Source organism: Saccopteryx bilineata, chromosome 9 (genome assembly GCF_036850765.1).
Source record: "Saccopteryx bilineata isolate mSacBil1 chromosome 9, mSacBil1_pri_phased_curated, whole genome shotgun sequence".
In the NCBI taxonomy this organism is placed as follows: Eukaryota; Metazoa; Chordata; class Mammalia; order Chiroptera; family Emballonuridae; genus Saccopteryx; species Saccopteryx bilineata.
The window spans coordinates 89,806,612-89,823,943 of NC_089498.1; the positions used below are offsets into that span (position 1 = coordinate 89,806,612).

Genomic DNA, 17,332 nt, shown 5'->3' on the forward strand with positions numbered 1-17,332 from the left:
AGGGAGCAGGGCGCCGGGGAAGGCCTCCGAAGGGTGCACCAGACTGAGACTTGGAGGAGATGGGGAGCAGGAGTAGGGAACACAGTTAGAGGAGAGCAAGGCCCTCTCTGCTGGCACAGGGGCAGCAGCAGGCCACACAGCAGGGATGAGTCTGGACAGGGCCAGACTATGAGGACCAAATGTGAGCACAGGCATCATCCTGCAGACCAGGAGCCTGCGGCCTGGCCAGACACTGGTGTCAGGAAGATGCCCTAGTGGGCTCTGAGGTGCAAGGCTGACAGGGGCACACCCACTGTGCACAGGTGCCTGGGCTGGTGTGCACAATACATGTTTGTACAAATGTACAGTGTCACAGAGGCGAGACCAAGGCCAGCCGACATGCAGCCCCCCCCCCACCCTGGCTGCCCTGCTGTCTAGAAGCCCCCCCCAGGCACTCCCCAGCACTGAGCAGTGGTGCTGGTCTCACCACAGATCTGCTGGCCTTCCTCTAGTGAAGCTGACTTTCTTGGCAGGAGCTAAGTAGCCTGACACAGCCACGTCCAGTGGGGCTTCTTCTGATGAGGCTTTGGTCATTAACAACAACCAAGCTTCACAGCCCCTGCGGGCCCTGCTCCCTGGGAGGGTTCTAGTTCTGCTTCCTCGGATGTCAACATGGCAGAGGTACTGGCTACATCCTTGCATGTGGGCACTGCTTACCAGCCTCTGGAGCACCTGCCAACAGGGTGCTGGGGTTGGAGCGTCAGGCAGCACCCCTCCCCACCAAGCCCTAGCAGCAGGCTCCTGGACTCCAGCCCTGGAGCTGCTCCTCCCTCCCCAATCCCCTTCTCCTGCCCTAACCTGGAAGAGGCTGTGGCTAGGACAATGTCATCCCTGTTTCACACATGTGAAGACCAAGGCTCACCAGAGGATTCCAGTGGGAGAAGAGAAGACAAGCCCAGGTCCTGGCTCACACCCAATACCCACGCAGCCACCAGCCCACAGAGCGCCACAGCCAGCGCCTGGGCCCAGGTGCTTCTGCTTCCCCTGCAGAGCCCTGCTCCCCCAAACCCACTCCCACTCCACAGGCACACCACAGGCCTACGGGGGGGGGGGAGGCCGTTAGTCCTGAGCATCAGGCAGAGCAGCTCATGTAGGGAAACACCCTTCTGAAACGGGGCCACCAACCCTGTGTCCCACCCAACCAGGGAGCACGGGACCCTCCATGTGGTCACACTCTGCACATTAGGCCTCTGACTGTTCCCACAGAAGTGCCAGAGAGAGGCAATGCCATCAGCTCCTAGCTGTTCTTGCCAGGAAAACCTTTTCAAATCCAGAACTGACCAGGAGGGATGGCTGGCACAGGTGGGCTTCAGGTGGCAGGACAGGGCTGCTGCAAATGCAACACACCTCCAGGCCCCGTGTGTCACAGAACCCCAAGTGGACCCCAAGTGGTCAGGACCACAGTCACTTTGCAGGAGTTGCAGGAGTGGAGGTCCCTTGTGTCCTTCCATCTTGTCACCCAGCCAGGGACTTGTACTGAGCCTCTGTGACCGGCCCACATCAGGTTTGGTCAGAAGACAGACATTCCTCAGAATGTTAATAACAATTGCCGGTGGGAAAGCACAGGAAGGAGGAAAAGAAGGCCTGAATAGAGAAAATGAGGAGCCATAACTTGCAGCCAAGGGGAGTCTCTCCAAGATAATATCTAGGGCACAGCTGAAGGCTAGAAAAAAGTTTATCAAGTGAGGAGCCTTACAGCATGTGCAAAGGCCCTGGGGTGGCAGCATGCACCACATGTTGGAAAGAAAATGCAGCTGAAGCAGAGAGGTCAAGAGGCAGTCGAGGTCAGCCCTTGCTGGGGTACTTAGAGGCTTGCAGGCTCTGCCAAGGGGTCTGGATTTCATTCCTAACACAGCGGGAGCATTTAAGGGCTCCAGCAGGAGAGGGAGATGATTGGATTGATTTTGCAAATAACTCTGGCTGCTGTATGAACAGTGGCATGAAGGAGAGGGCAGGCAAGGGAAATGAATGAGTGACTGCAGGGATCCAGGCTGAAGCCCAGGAGATGGTGATGGAGGTGGGAAGAAACGAAAGGAGGCCAAGGTTAAAGGAAGGGACTTGGCTCGGCTACCAACCCTTCATGTTTCCTATGCGATCCCTGCTTAGCTTTGCTCCCTGCATATGTCTCAGTGCTGCCCAGGGTTGTCCTGGGATGCTGCACACCCAGCCCTGGGAACAAAGTGTCCCCACGTACCTCTGCATTTGAAAGGGCCATCACCAGGAGCCTGTAGCAGAACAAAAGCTACCAAGCCCACCGCACTCCTTCCCTCGGTGAGACTTCTGGGCAGGCTCCCAGCGCCGCCCAGATGACTGTCCACGAGAGCTCCCACAGGAAGGGAGAAGAACTGAAAAGGCTCAGGACCCCAGCAGGCTCCAGCGTGCCGCAATCCCTTTAAACTCATACAGAAGAGAACGTGCCTGGATAAAAACGGTGCATATGACCGAGTCATGTGCAGTAATGCATCCGGCTGGAGGGCTGTCAGTGAGTCCATGGGATGCAACCCTGTGCCCCATGGGTGCTGCTCAGTGACCCAATATCAAGCTACACCGTCTAGGGGCCAGCTAGAGAGCTGGCGGTGAGTGGGACTAGGCCCAGCATGTAGAGGGGTCCTGCAGTCAGTGCAGACAGCACAGGCTCTCTGCCAGCTGGCTCAGGCTGGGAAGAAACACCAACCCCCAGAAGGCATGGGTGGAGTCACAAAGTTCTGGGCAGACTGGACATGAAAGAAGTCAGCGTGAACTTACACACCAGCATCAAAAAGTACAAGCCCCGGGTCAGGGCGTCTGATGTGTCACCCTTTCTTGGACAAAATGCCCAGGCTCGAGGGCCAAAGGCTCACCCCGAGCCACGGGCAGGAGGTGGTGTCCACAGCCAGTACTCGCTCGGGCTTCCTTAATAATATTAGCACAGAGTCCGGAACAAGCAGTGACTCTCCCTCTGCGCTGGCCAGACAACATCGTGAGGACAGTAACTGTGGCTTCTAGTCACTGAGCGTGTCCTTGGTTCCAGGTACCTGCTCAGTTCTCTGTGTTCATTACCTCATTTTGGTCCTGAGACAACCCAGTAAGGGAGGGCCACTGTCCCCATTTCACAGGCAGGAAAGCTGTGGTCAGCAAATTAAGCCCTTGTTGAGGTGCATCAGGAATGCTGCGTGCTAAGAGGGGCAGTAACAAATGGATGTATCCAGAAGAGAAGCAGGTGAAAAATCGTCAGGCTGTGCAGCTGGGAAAAGTCTGCAAGGGGCACGGTGGCCATCTTTAAACATTTAAAGGGCTATGAGTAGAGACAGCCTGGCTGAGTGTCAAGTTAGGTCAGAGCTGAGAACCTTCCATCCTCAGAAGCACCTGGATCTCATTTGCCACGTGCGAGCCCCAAGGTCCCGGGAGGGGCATGGCTGGCACAACGCCCTCAGTAGTTCAGCCACACAGGTGGTGGCCTCAGGCCAGGGCTTGCCCACAGCTGCGCCCCTCCTGCCCAGCTCAGGCTGCATCACCAAGTCCCATGGGTTGCATGGCTTCAACAACAGGCATGTGTGTCTCACAGTCTGGGCGCTGGAAAATCCAAAATGAAGGTGCTGGCTGATTCAGTTTCTTGCAGATCTCTCTTCCTGGCTTGTAGACCACCACTTTCTCACGTGGTAGAGAGAGCAGCTCTCTGGTCTGTCCTATAACTAATCCCATCATGAAGACTCTCCTGTCAAGACCTCATCTAAACCTCATCACCTCCCAAAGGCCTCACATCCAAATACTGCTGTCACACTGAGGGGCAGGGCTCCTACATATGAATTGGGGAGGGTGCATAGCCACATCATCTCCAGTGCTGGAAAACAGGACCCTGTGACTCTGCTGACCCACTTGCTGGGACTCCAAGAGAGCCTCTCCCTGAGGTGGGCAGGCAGACTAACGCCCACCCTCACCCCACTGACACAATGCCAAGGTGCCAACAGTGAGGAAGGGCCCAGGCTGCCACCCACAGCTTCCTCCTGACCTTGGCCAAGTTGAGCAGCCACCCCCACAATGACCATTTCATTGGGGTGATCTCCAAGGACCCAGAGTCAAGACTACACAAGTAGGTCCAAAGGTGTCCCACAGAAGTTAGGGGAAAATGGTATTTTTTTGAGTGCCCCATGAACTATTCTGTCAAGACTAGTGCCTCCCTTCCCACAACCCAATCTCCAGGAGATATCACCAAATTCAGGGCACTGTTAGCACATGACAAGGCCCGTCTCCTCTGTGCACTAGGGGCTCCCTGTGGACGCCACACCTGAACGGAGACCTGAAGGATGTCCAGGAAGAAGACACAGAGGAAAGAGATGAGAAGGGTTCCAAGCAGCAGCTGGAACTGCTGGATCTTTCTGCCAAAACTGCCAGGGCAGCATGGGTCTCTGCAACATACACACACACATCCATACTCACACATGCAAATATTCAAGCATATACGCACTCATACATGCACACACGCTTGAGCATACACATACACACAGGTACCTATACATACTCTCACACATGTAACATATATAAGTGCATACGCACGTTCACACATACATTTGCACATACACATGCATACAGAGTGCAAGGAATCTCTACCTAGAGTCCACAGAATGCCAAGGACCTGACACAGCCTCCTAGACAGTCCCCCTCCTCAGCACTGCCCACCACACCGTGCACCCCAGAGGCATGACCAAGCTGCTCACCGTCTCTGGAGGAACACTGGCCCCAGGCCCCCTGTGCGGCCCCAGCTCAGTGCTGTGGGCTGTGGAGTGTCACACCTCAGCTCTGCACAGCCTTTATCAGGTACACAGGGGAAGCCCTGAGCCAGCCCTAAGCCAAGGCTCCAGCTGGGGCCCACTGACAGGGTGAGACTCACTCTCAGAGCTCTGGGCCCAGATGGGGAGCCTAACAGACTCTTTGGCAACCACCAGGTCTGGGCTACAGAGCTCTGGGTGAAGTCTTGGGAGCCACCTAGGGCTGAGGAGCAGTATTTGATGTCTACAGTGATGACAGGGAAGGCAGCAAGGACCCTAATCCAAGCCAAGTCAGAGCCACCTCAGTGCCTGCTGCCAGCCCCTACAATAACACCACTGAGACAAGTATGGGGAACCCAGCCCAGGGCCCCCAAGTGTGACCTCTCTCAACCTCCCTCCCCCTGCCTCTGGGTGTCAGATTAAAGAACAGAAGAAAGCTCACAGCCCTAGTCTAGGAATAGAGCCAAAGCAAAACCTCAAAGCTCTACTTCTGCACAGAGCCGGAGAACCCACAGGAGCGGAAGATAGAGCCAGCCAGCCAGCCATGCCCGGCTGAGGCTGTCAGCAGGGGCGCAGGCCATGCCAGGGCTAGCACATGGGGGGGGAGGGGGCTGAGCCAAGAGCTACCTCTGTAGAGGGTGTGGGGACGGGCTCCAGCCGGTGGGGTCCATGTCTCTGCCCTTACCTGAGAGCTGGTAGCACCAAGGGGTGTCATGTACCCTTGGAAAGGGCCCAGAAAGACAAAACAAAAGGTAGCCAGGACAGAGGGAGAGTGAATGCCTACCAAGCCTACTATGGGCTACCACCCGCCCCAGCACGAGGCTGAGCACACCTCTGCTGGGCACCCAGTGGGCTGCTGCTGACTGACAGTGCTCTTCCTGCAAGGCACCATCACCTCTCTAGATCCATCAGCACCTCACAGATGCTGAAACTGCAGTTTAATGGGCAGGGTGAGTGATCCCTCAGCTGACCAGTCACAGAGCTGTGATTGGAACCCAGACCTGCCTGACCCTTTCCACCAAATAGGGCAAGTTATGCCTGCCCTACGGCAGGCTTCTGAGGGCTGGGCCACGCTGGCTAGGTTCCAGCCACTCTGCATTCAGAAAAGCAAGACCGCAGTATTGCGCGGCAATAGCCCGCAGGCTCTGGAGCCGCAGCCCACACAGATGGCGCTAGGCAGCCTGCACAGGAACCATGCTGCCAGTACCAACCTTCTTCACTGCTCTCCCAGGACACTCCAAAAGGCTAGACCTCAACTCCCCTGCTGCTCTAATTAGTACAGGGGCTGGAGGAGCCTGACCAGCCCATGTCAGGAAAGGGAGGAGACCAAGAGAGTCCCCTGGGACCCACTCAGGCTGGTGATGTGACAACTCTCCCTACCTCTCTGCCTGGCCCTTAGCTAGGCATCAGCTGACCCTCACAGTGACCCTCTACTGTCACTGCCATCTTCCAGTTGAGGAAACCGAGGTAACCTGTCCGGAGTCAGAGAGCAGAGCAGGGACAGGAACGCCAGTCTGTAATGAGAGCAGCAACACTCCTGTCCCCTACACCTGAGCACCATGTCGGTTGTCATGTGGAGGCGTGGGAGGCCCAGGCTGAGAGCACTAGCCAGGGACAGGCCCAGAGCAGGCAGTGAAGGAGCTGGGGCATCTGGCTTCCCTGCCTGGCTCTGATGAAGGACTAACGTGAGGGAAGCAAACTGGGTAGACTGGAGCAGCCATATGCCCCAGACCTGGCCGAAAGATGACAGGCTGCCTGGGCCGAGGGCCACCCTGAGTCTCAGCTGGAGCCCCTGGCTCCAGCTCCTGGGTGCCTGCACCACCTGCAGCCCGTGCTCAGAAACAGAGGGAAGGGGCCACCTAATCACCTCGCAGATACCCTGCCTGAGCTTCAGGCCTGGAAGGTAGAACCCTGCGTCTTCCTCTTCCCAATCCATGGCCAGCAACCAGAAAACTGGCTGTTTGTAGGCTGGGAAGAAGGTCTTCAAGAACCCAGCTGATGGTATATTGGACACAGACCAAGCGCCTTGTTAGGCTCCATGCCTGTCAGAGGCCAGCCCCCCAACAAAGGGGCTGTCACAGGCCAGCCCACATCAGGGAGACCAGCCTCTGCCCAGCCCAATGCTGTAACAAGAGGTAATACTGTGCAGGAAAGAAGGGGTGAGGAGGGCACGGGGTGGGGCTGGAGGGAAAGCAGGGGAGGTCTGTAAAAGGAACAGGGCCTCAGGGAGCCCTGCTGATGCCACAGAAAGCACAGCCTTGCCCAAGTCAGCTGTGGGAGCTCACTGGCACTGGCCTGGCAAGGGCCAGGGCTGGATGCCACACTTCACCTCACTACTTAGGAAGCACTTAGCCCAGTCTTCTGAGAGCTGGGCCTGTTCAGGCCCTAGATTACAGAGGACAGACAGGAAAGTGCAGGGGAGGGCCCAGCTGTGGCTGAGGACCCGGCCTCCTGACTCCCCACCACACCGAAGGGCTCAGAGCCTTCTGTGCAGGAGAGACAGTAAATGAGCGGGCAAAGAAAACTGAAGGGACCATGGGTTTGACTCAACAAGGGCTAATACCTAAAATTGTTTTGGGATTTTTGTTTCTTTGTTGTTGTTGTTGTTTTAATGCATAAATCAGCAAGGAAATGGGAGGGCTGTTTTTTGTTTGTTTGTTTTTTATTACAGAGAGAGAGTCAGAGAGAGGGATAGATAGGGACAGACAGACAGGAACAGAGAGAGATGAGAAGCATCAATCATCCCAGTTTCATACCTATTCAGTGCAGTTCGATGTGGACTCACGCACAGATTTTTTAGGGCTCCTTAGGTAGCTATCCCGTATAGCCTCTACAGACTGATGGCCTACCAGAACGGGGTTTCTCCACCGGAAAACTGCCCGTTTCCTTCAACTGCTTATCCCACCGAGTAATGTTATTCCTATGTGGTGGCACTTCGTTATAAAGGTGCCAATATTTATGTTGCAATTTGGTCATGGATTCGAATTTAGTGAACCACAGAACACACTGAACTTTCCTCTGTACCGTCCACATCTCGGCTGGCATGGCCGTGGGCTGCTCTGCTATATACACAGTGTTACATCATCATCTGCGCATGTGCACATGCTGCCACATCATCCTACAGAAACTGGGAGGGTTTTCCTTTTATTTGGTGCAGATTTCACATTTCTATCGTCTTTTGCTGCTTTCCTGTGACCGGTCAAAAGTGCACCATGACTTTACAGACTGTTCTCTTTTAACAGATATGGCAGCAGAAGCTCAGAGTGGGGCCCAGACTCCCCAGGGTCACACTGCAAGTAAGGCAAGCAGAATTTGAAAACGGGCTCCAACAATCAGACTCTTATCTCCACATGGCGCTGTCTCTTGGGCCAAAATGGGGGTAGAATCAGCTCAATTTCCAATCCAAAGGGGATCACCGGGAGCTTCCTCAGTCCATAATAGAGACTAAAGCCCAGCATGCCTTTGCCTTCTTCATCCTTGGCCTCTCCCCCCTCCCAATAAATTCTTTCCTTTCCCACCCAAATTGTGTGAACCACCCACGTCCTGCTGCAATGAACATCCAGACCCAAGAGCGAGATATCAATCCCATGGATGGACAGCACCCTACAGAGCACAGAAGGAAGGACATCCAGCAAGCTGAGTGCCTGCCCAGGCTGGGGGAAAAGAGCCTCTGAGCACTGCTCAGCACTCTGAGGCTCTGGAGGGGCTGGCTGTCCCGGCCCTCACAGAGATCTGAAGTTCAGAGCAAGGGCATAGGAGAACTCTGTGGATTTCTGCTCACACAGCCCATAAGTTGAAGACACATGCCAGCTTTACCAGCACACACTCTCTGGGGAGCAGGCAGCTCAGCAACACCTGGTCAGTACTCCTCTGCCTGGACAACCATCAGCCATCAGAATCCAACTGCCCGGTCTAGCCGTACACACACCCTCACTCTCACCCGCTGTGAGACTGTGTCAGCCTGCCATCCTTGGAGCCTGAGGTGGTTCCCAGTTACACAAGTGGAGAAAATGAGACCCAGAAAAGCAAAGTCTCTATCAGAAAAAGTGCCCAGGTAGAGCCCTGTGTCTCCAAGACAAAGCTGCATTGGGGTTTGAAGGTTGAATGGCCCATAGCTATTATTGTTTGGCTTGTACTATGTTGGTAAATTCTTTGGTTAGCTGATTAAAGTCCAGATTGGGGACTCCTCTTTGGGGGGGGGGGGAACTCAGCATATCTACCCTAGAATTTTCATTTCCAAATGGCAAAATTGGCTAACACTGTGGAAGACAGGCAGGGTCCCATCACAGCATGAGTTCCTGGGCACAGGAGCCATGTGCTTCCCCACTCTGTCCTTAGCTCCCAACACAAGGAGTGACTATTCCCAGAGGTAAGTATGTGGGGACAGTGTCAAGGGAACAGGAGGCACTCTGAACATTGTGGCCTCTGACTGGAAAAGCTGTGTCACCACAGATGCCCATTCTAGTTAGGGTCGCCCCTGCCTAAGGAGGCCCCCAGCTGGAGCCTACTTTCATGAGGGCATATAAAAAAAAAAATTCCAAGAGTGGGGAACATGGCGGCAGGGACTGCTGGTGGGACGAGACACCAAGAACAGGGATTCCTCCTCTGGGACCTCAGTGAACAGACTGCTGACCATGAACAAGGCTGGAAGCAGCAGTTCCCCTAACAGGCAACACCAGCCTCACCCCACTCACTACCACTCCCAAAACATACTCAGAACTATGGGTTTACATAACCACCTCACGACACACTTGGACCTTCAGGCCCCAGAGCTGAGCCTTCTCCCTCTTCTGCAGCACCCAAGAATAGAAGACTCCCAAATGACCTCCTTCCAGCACAAAGTTCTCCCTAGCAGAGCTCTAAGCTTCTAGACCCAGACCAGAGCCTTCACTAAGTCACCCATTCCTTGCAGGTACCCAAGAAACCCACAACCGGCCTATACCGCATGGCAGCAGGAGGACTCTGAGCCTAGTGGGCTGAAGGAGGGAGGACTGGCCTGAAGCCCTCACCAATCCACTTCCTCCTTACCTCCACCATCCTGCCAATTTCTCCTCAAGAGAAATCCCCACATTCTGTGTTACCAGCTGTGCCCTCTGTGCTCCACACTCAGGGCTCTGAGTTCAGTCCATAGATATGAGTAGGAAGGCAGAGGAAAGGAAAAAGGGACCTGGGCTGGGCAGAAGTCAAGGGCAGAGAGAGCCTCAGGCCCTAACCGGGAAGCAGGTACCTTGGAGGAGGAACCCAGGTTCCAGAACAGAGCCTAAAGCCGGGTGGAAGGGAAAGAAGGGAATGAGAGAGGAGAGAACAGCAGACACCGGCTGCCCCCACCCCTGTCCTGTTCCGCGCACTTGTTGCGCCGACAGGCTGGATCTGAGGCAGAGGCTGGGCCCACCGCGGCGCAGGCTCGGGTAGGTTTACCTGCAGCCAGGCCTAGCCCAGCTCCACTCCTTTCCTGGTCAAACAGCGCCCACCTCTGGTCCAGGTTGCGGCGCCCCTGCACGCCACCGCCACAGCGAGAGCTGAGAAATCGGCTCTTGCACACCCAGTGGAGGAGCACCTCAAAGAAACGCGGTGCCAGGCACTGAAGGGGCGCAAGGTGCAAACCGCGTACCTCGGTGTGTTCCAGAGAGAGCACACGGCAGGCTCCTGCGCCAGGCGCTCCTCGGTTGACAGTTAGGAAGACTCCTGACCCGCCATCTAGGTCAAGGGAAGTGCACGGACACAGACACGCCCGCCCAAAAACACTCGAGAAACAAAGACGACCTTGAGCCACTCACTCCTGCGAGGCCAGCGCTGGGCGCACACACGCGCCATCCCGGCTGGAAAGGATCCGCACGACCCTGCCATAAGCTCCTCCAGGAGCCCAGCTCCCCATGTTCAAAAGCTCCCGGGCCCCGGCGCCACCACGCAGGGCACCACGGGCGCCGCGCCGCTGCTTGTGGATTGGGGTGGTATGTGGGGTGCACTCTACTGTGCCTGGCACCGCAGCTGCCCAGGAACACAGAGACTCCGCCCTGCCCAGCCCGTCACTACTCCTCAGATCTCCTCTGCTGCGAGCTCTGGGCACCGCAGCCACTCACCTTCCTGCACAGCCTGAAACGGGTTGTTGGCCTCGATGACCTTGATGGAGTAGGTAATCTTCTCACTCTGCAGGATATCATCGTTGAGGCTCAGGTCGGATACGGCCAGCTGGAACACCCTGTCGTCCTTGGCTGCGTTCTCCTCGAAGATGGCACCTGGAAGAGAGGTGGGGTCAAAACCTGGCCTAGAGAGGAGCTCTCCCTCCCCACCCCACCCCACCCCTGCCTCAGTCACGTGCTGGCAGGACCGCAGGTTACCAGAGGGTATGAGTTCTGGACTAGGGTTTCAAAAGCAAAGTTGAAGGCTTTCCCAACTCAACACGCACAGGATGCCCCACATGCACAGCGCACATGTGCACACAGTTTACATTGGTTACACATGCACATTGCACATGCTGCCACCAGGTCACATGTGTGTCTCACAACAAAGCCACCTCATGACCTGGCCATGCTTCATTAACTGAGCCAAGCTGGAATGGCCTCTGGCAGCACATACATGCCCTGACATAGCCCCATGAGTCCCATCCCAGGAGCCAGAAAGTTCCTCAGTAGGGCAGAGTTCCCTGCCCCAAACCCAAAATGGAATAGGACTTCCTTCTGCCCTGCACTTTCCCCTTTGCGTGGAGCTAAGCAAGCAGGAGCAGGGTGGCTTTCCTGCGCCAGGGAGCCTCTTGACTCAGGGGCCTTGGGTAACCAGCATTTCTGTTCCAGCCTGACTCTTGGATTCCACCTTCTGCTCTCCACCTCTCCCAGCTTCTTCCTACTGCTTGAATGTTGAGGGAACAGGACTCCCCTAGACCCTTTGCTTTCTGACCCAGTAGGGCTGAGAAGTCCAAAAGGAGCTGGTCTTGAAAAGGCCTTCTATAATCTCCAAGAGCTTCTCCAGGGCGGCCTCTGGCTTGCCTTTTTCATGCTTAGCACTGCCTTGGCCCACTCTGAGCTTCTGACTCGCCCCGGCCTGGCCCTGCAGCCTGGGCAACTCCGGAGTCATTCCCACGTTGCGAGGCCCCAAGGGTCCCCATCACCCCAGAACTGGGCTCAGTGATCCTCCCAGAGCTGGTGGCTTGGGGGGAGGAGGGAGGCCCCATTCCAAGATACACCCAGAGCCACAATGCTGACGGTGAGACCAGAGCCCCATCCATCCGTACCCACCACCTTCCAGAAGCTGATTTGACCCCTGGCCAGGGCCCCGGAAGGGCGGGGTGGGGGGAGGGCACAGGTAGCTCAATAAACCCAGACCTAGTCCCACCCCATCCCTCCCCAACCCTTACCCCGCCCCCGCCCCGCCTGTCCCAACATCTGGGCCTTATCGCACACCTCTGAGCCCCATTTCTCTGTGCTCGCTGTTCTCCAACTTCCGGAAAGGTGACTGCAGAGGGTTCACGCAAATCAACTGCTGTCAGCTCCCCAACCCAGCCCAACTTCCTGGGATTCTTCCCAAGCTGCTACTAACTCCCACACGCTCCCCCTCCATCCTCCTCCTCCTCATCTCCACTATCCTCTTTACTGGTTCTCTCGCTCAGCGCGTGCACACACACTCCCAACCACCACCACCACCACCACCACCACTGCCCACGCTCTTCTTCCCTGCGCTCCTACCACCTGGACAGTCTGCGGGGCCCCCAAGACTTGGACCACAGGAAACTCTGGGACTGTCCAGGATTGGGCTGCAGTTGCCAAACCCAGATACACACACACACACACACACACACACACACCGAGAAATACAGACACACACGGGAGAAACAGGCAAACAGTGTCCACTCTAACGTGCACTCACCAACACAGGCTCAGATGGCCCCACACACCTCATCGCCCTCTCATAGTGACACTAACACAGTGTCAGGTGCACACACAGCAACACATGCAGACAACACCTACCCACCCACCCACCCACCCACAACACACGGTTTTGTTGGGCCTCTTTTGATTCTGCCCTGCCAACTTGGCGAGACCCCTGGCGAGTCCACCCCGCTCCCTGCTGCTCCGAGCTGCCGAAGGGCTGGCCGAGCCCGCCGACGGCTCCGCCTGGGGCGAGGGTCTGAGCGCTTGTCCAGCACTGGGTTCTCCGCAGCCGCGGCCCTAAGTGTTGGCAGAGGCCGCGGGGCCCCGTACAGGGGACTGGAGCCGGGAGGAGCCGCGAGGGACCCGCGGGAGCGCGGCACGGCCGGTGCACAGCTCCTCCGCCAGGCAGCGTGACGCGGGCCTTGGGTGGTACACCGCCCGCCAGAGCCCCTCGGACCAAGGAACCGCCAAGTTCGGACGCCGCACACCCTCCGAGCTGCTGAGGCCCCCACCCAGTCTGTGCCCGGCCGCCCACCGCTCTCACCGATGTGGATGATGGAGTCGGCCCGCACCGACACGCACTGGCATATCCAGGGGAGAAGCCACAGCGTCAGCGCTTCCATGTCCCCCAGGCGTGCGGCTCATCCGCCCGGGCCCGGGGTGAGGCCGAGGGCAGCACCGCGCGGGGGAGACGCCCGTCCGGGTGCAGTCCCGGGCCGCTTCCCGGGAGAGCCGAACCCACCGGTTCGTCTTCCCCGCGCGCCCGCCCCTGCACCCGGCGCCCCCCACCCACCCAGCCCAGCCCAGCGCGGTCGGGCTCCCGCTCCGGCTCCGGCTCCGGCTCCGGCTCCGGTGGCGGCTGCGGCAGCGGTGGCAGCCGGAGCCCAGGCCGGCGCGGCGGGGGCGGCCCCCAGCAGCAGCTGCGTTTCCCGCGGCTGGAGCGGCTTCGGAGGTGGTAGTGGCGGCGGCCAGGCCGGCGCGGCAGCTTCGGGCTCGCTCTGTGTCTGAGCCCCGGCCGGGAGCGAACTGCGGAGGACGCCCCCTCCCCTCCCCCTCCCCCTCCCCCTCAGCTCCGCTCCCCCCTCCCCACCCGCCTACAGCCCCTCCTCCTCCTCTCCACCACGTGACTGCGGAGCCTCAGACTCGCGGTGCGCGCCCGCCCGCCCGCGGCTCCGAGGGGGTTCTGGGGTGCCCGGTGCTCCAGGCGCCCAGCCTGGGGATGCTCCGAGGCTGGCAGCGCGGCAGAGGCCTGCCGGGATTGCGGTGCACAGAGACCTGGCGGCCCAGGGCCTCACGCCCCCCCATTCGCCAGGGGCGGAGGATGGAAAGGGGTGGGCTGCTGGTTGCTTCTGGAGGGTCCCGGAGCGCCGGGCGCCCACCGACGTTGGCCTTTGGGCCATCCTCCCACCTGGGGCAGAGAGCCCCTCGGAGTCGAGCCAGGGGTAGCGGCAGAGAGATGGGGCTGGGCACTAAGCCGGGCACTGGGATGCCACCGGAGGCAAAGGGGACTGGCGGCAGCTGAGCGTCACCGAGCAGAGCGGGGGACCGCGGGTTCGAATCCTAGGTAGCCCCCCGGATCTTGGCTGGCGCCCATCCCCCGCCCCACGGGACCGGCGCTCAGCCGGAGTCGGGCAGGAGGCTCTGACTCTGAAGCCCAATTCATGGCCGGAAACCAGCGCAGCCGTGACCGCGGCGCCTGGACGTGAGGAGCCTTCCAAGTGGCCGGCACTCTCAGACTCCGAGTCTGCTCTGAGCCTTCCCGCACGAGCCCGGGCGAAGAGCCGGCTCCTCGCAGACCCCGCCGAGTGGGGTTCTCTCCACCCAGCCAGCCACTACCAGTTTTAGCATTAAGCGGTTGGGGCTCAAGCCTGGGAAGAGGTGGCAAGCGGGATTCGCAGATACACACCCTGCCCAAGTCAGAGGCGGACTGGACTCCACGTGGCACACCCAAGATTTCAGGGAGATAGCTGAGCCTTCCCGGACTGGGATTCCACGGAAGCTTGCCCTGGGCACGCCTGGCAGAGCCTGGAGCAGCGGGCCGCTCGGTGAGTCCAGGAGCACCCTTTGGCCCTGTTGTCGGTCCGGTCCCAAGGCCCAGCCGTGCTCCAAGCCATGCGCTGGGCGCGCAGGATTCCGAAAGGCTCTGCAACATCCCTTGCCTGGAACTCCCGCATAATGGAAGAGGTGGTCACAAAAACAGATCATTAAAAGATGTGACAAAGACCCCGAGTGAGATGTGTATACACAAATGCATCCTGGTCTCTGAGACAGCCTGGAAGAGCCAAGGATGCCTTCCTGGAGGAGGTGACAGTTCTGAGGGCTGAGTGGGAATTACCAAGGGAGAGGGAAGGGAGGCTTCTAGGCACTGAATGCTGATTAGCCAGCCATGGCAGGAAGAAAAAGAAGTGTGTGTGGATGTATGGATGTGTCCCAGGCTTTGAGCCATGGAGGAGTTATTGGCAAATTTTACTTCAGAAAGGTAAGGAAGTAGCCTGTGCAGATAGGACCAGGCTTAGAGAGCAGTGAGGCAGTACTTGCAGCGGTGAGTGGGGCTGACTCAGCTGGGAAGAGGCAGCCTAGTGGTGAGAAGAAGAAGCTGGGCTGAGGAAACTGCAAGGAACCACCTGGGCAGGCAAAGTGACTTCCAGGAGGAGGAGGCCAGTGGGTGAGAAGAAAGGAATGTCTGTATGCCTGGGGAAGGCTAGGCTACCAGGCTAAGCGTAGTACCCACACAAAAGCATTTACTCAGAAACCTGCCCTAGGGGCTTTGGATTGTAAAACACGTCCCACCCAGCCTCTCCAACTCCCCAAGCCTGTTTCTCATTCCCAGGAAGCCCCACCATTCACTGTTGTAGGAGGAAGGGAAATAAAGAATTTTATTCTATAACAACTTGGTTCCTGCGGTGATGGTTTCCACCTAGGAAGGATTGTGGATGTGGTCAGAGGCTCAACCCTGAGGTCAAGAGCCATAGGGTCAAGGACCCCTAAACTCACCTGTCTGAGCCTCAGCAGTGTGTTAGTAGACTAGACATGTGATACTTCTAATTCAGTTAGTTTTTCTTGATGTATATCATAGTAGGTAGGGGTATCATGATTGTAGTGAGACAGGACTCAAGATCTTTTTCCAAATGTAAAGAAGGCCGCCCAGCCACCCACACACAGTTCTAGAAAGAGGTCTATCAGTTTCTGGTTTGGATGATGAAATAGACAATGAGGTCCCTCTGGTGTGGGACCTGAGGGTTACAACTCAGGTTGGAACATATTGAAAGCTGTTGGCCCCGTGCAGCCTTTATGAGGCTTATAAAGCCCTTAACTACTTCCTGATCCTGGCCAGCCCAGTCCCTTTAAGCCCTGATAACCTCTGAGACTGCAAAAGCTGCCTGCCCGAACCAAGCTTCTGGGCAAGCAACTCTGCCCAATGAACAAGTTCACCCTAGCCTGTAACAACCTAGCTGCAAAAGACAGGTTAGCAATCTCTGGGTCATATGATACATACCATTTCACAGAGGGGAAAACTAAGGCTCAGAGAAGGGAGGGATTTGCCCAAGGCACCACGGGAGTTGCTGGCAGACCTAGGACTCAGTCCTGTTGCTTTCACTCCTCACTACACAAAGCTGTATCTACAGAAATAAAAACCAAGTCAATAAATCCTTCTTTTGCATGGAGTTCAGCCAACACAGATGATTGCTTTTTCTAAAGAGATTTTCAGTTATACTGGTTCTAACTGTACTTCACACAGGCAGGCACTGTGCTCAGTACCCTATATCATACCTCTGAAATGGTATTCCTATCTTACACAAAAGGAAACTGAAGGAGGATACAAAAAATATTAAACTAGGCCCATCAGGAATCTCAAATGGAACACAACTAGAAGCCAAGAGTTTGCTACCAAAGCTGCAGATGAAGTAGCAAGGCAAAGAGAGAGGCCATGTGATCCACTTGGAAGCCACAATCATGGTAACCTAAAGCTTTGTAATTCTGGAATCGCAGACCTCTCTTTCCTCTCTTTGTCGCCTTCTTTCTCACCCCATCAATAACTGGACTAAGGAAGGGCCAGCAGGAATTCTGACCCTTCCAGGGGCCTCCTGCTCTGACACAATCCCCGAGGAGCTACCTGAGCTATGTAGAACCACCAATGCCCAGTCTCTGCAGAAGTGCCCCTCCCCAATCATGTTCCTCCCAGAGAGCCTCCAGACTAGACATGGTACTGTACCCCGAGAGACTGCCGTACCCCTCTCTCCCAGGATAGAGCCAACCCAGGCCCTGCACAGAGTACCACCAGCCCGAGACCAAGGCCCAGCCCGGGGGATCCTCTGCAGGTTTGGCATGGTGGACCAGCTCTCCTAAGTGTGCAGGAGGAGGCTGACCCAAGTCCTGGGGGTCAACTGCCCAGAGAGGAGCCATCCAGCATCTTAAAAGAAGCCAGGCTTGGAGCCCTGCAGCCTAAGTTCCAGCCAGGGAACCCACCCTCTGCTAGGACTTCAGCTCAGGAAATCACTCTTAACCCACCAGGGTTTTCTTTAAAAAGAAAGAGAGAGAAAGAGAAAAGAAAAGAAAGAGAGAGAGAGAGAAAAAGAAAAAAAAGGAGAAAGTAAGGGGGAAGAAAGAGACAGACAGAGAGGAAGAGAGGGAGGGAGGGAGACAAGGAGGGAGGAAAAACAACCTAATTATGGTTTATGCCAT

At 56.9% G+C, this 17,332-nt stretch overlaps 1 protein-coding gene across 2 annotated transcripts in view; it reads right to left on the bottom strand.

Moving 5' to 3' along the window:
• GRID1 (glutamate ionotropic receptor delta type subunit 1) overlaps positions 1 to 13,378 on the bottom strand; it is an 854,435-nt gene extending 841,057 nt beyond the window's left edge. For both annotated transcript variants that reach the window (XM_066243628.1, XM_066243627.1), the window contains exons 1-2: positions 13,194 to 13,378; positions 10,865 to 11,020 (exon numbers count right to left, since the gene is read on the bottom strand). In XM_066243628.1, coding sequence (XP_066099725.1) covers positions 10,865 to 11,020; positions 13,194 to 13,272 — 235 coding nt within the window. In that variant the 5' untranslated portion in view covers positions 13,273 to 13,378. The remainder of the gene's footprint in view (positions 1 to 10,864; positions 11,021 to 13,193) is intronic.
• Between the last annotated feature and the right edge of the window lie 3,954 nt (positions 13,379 to 17,332).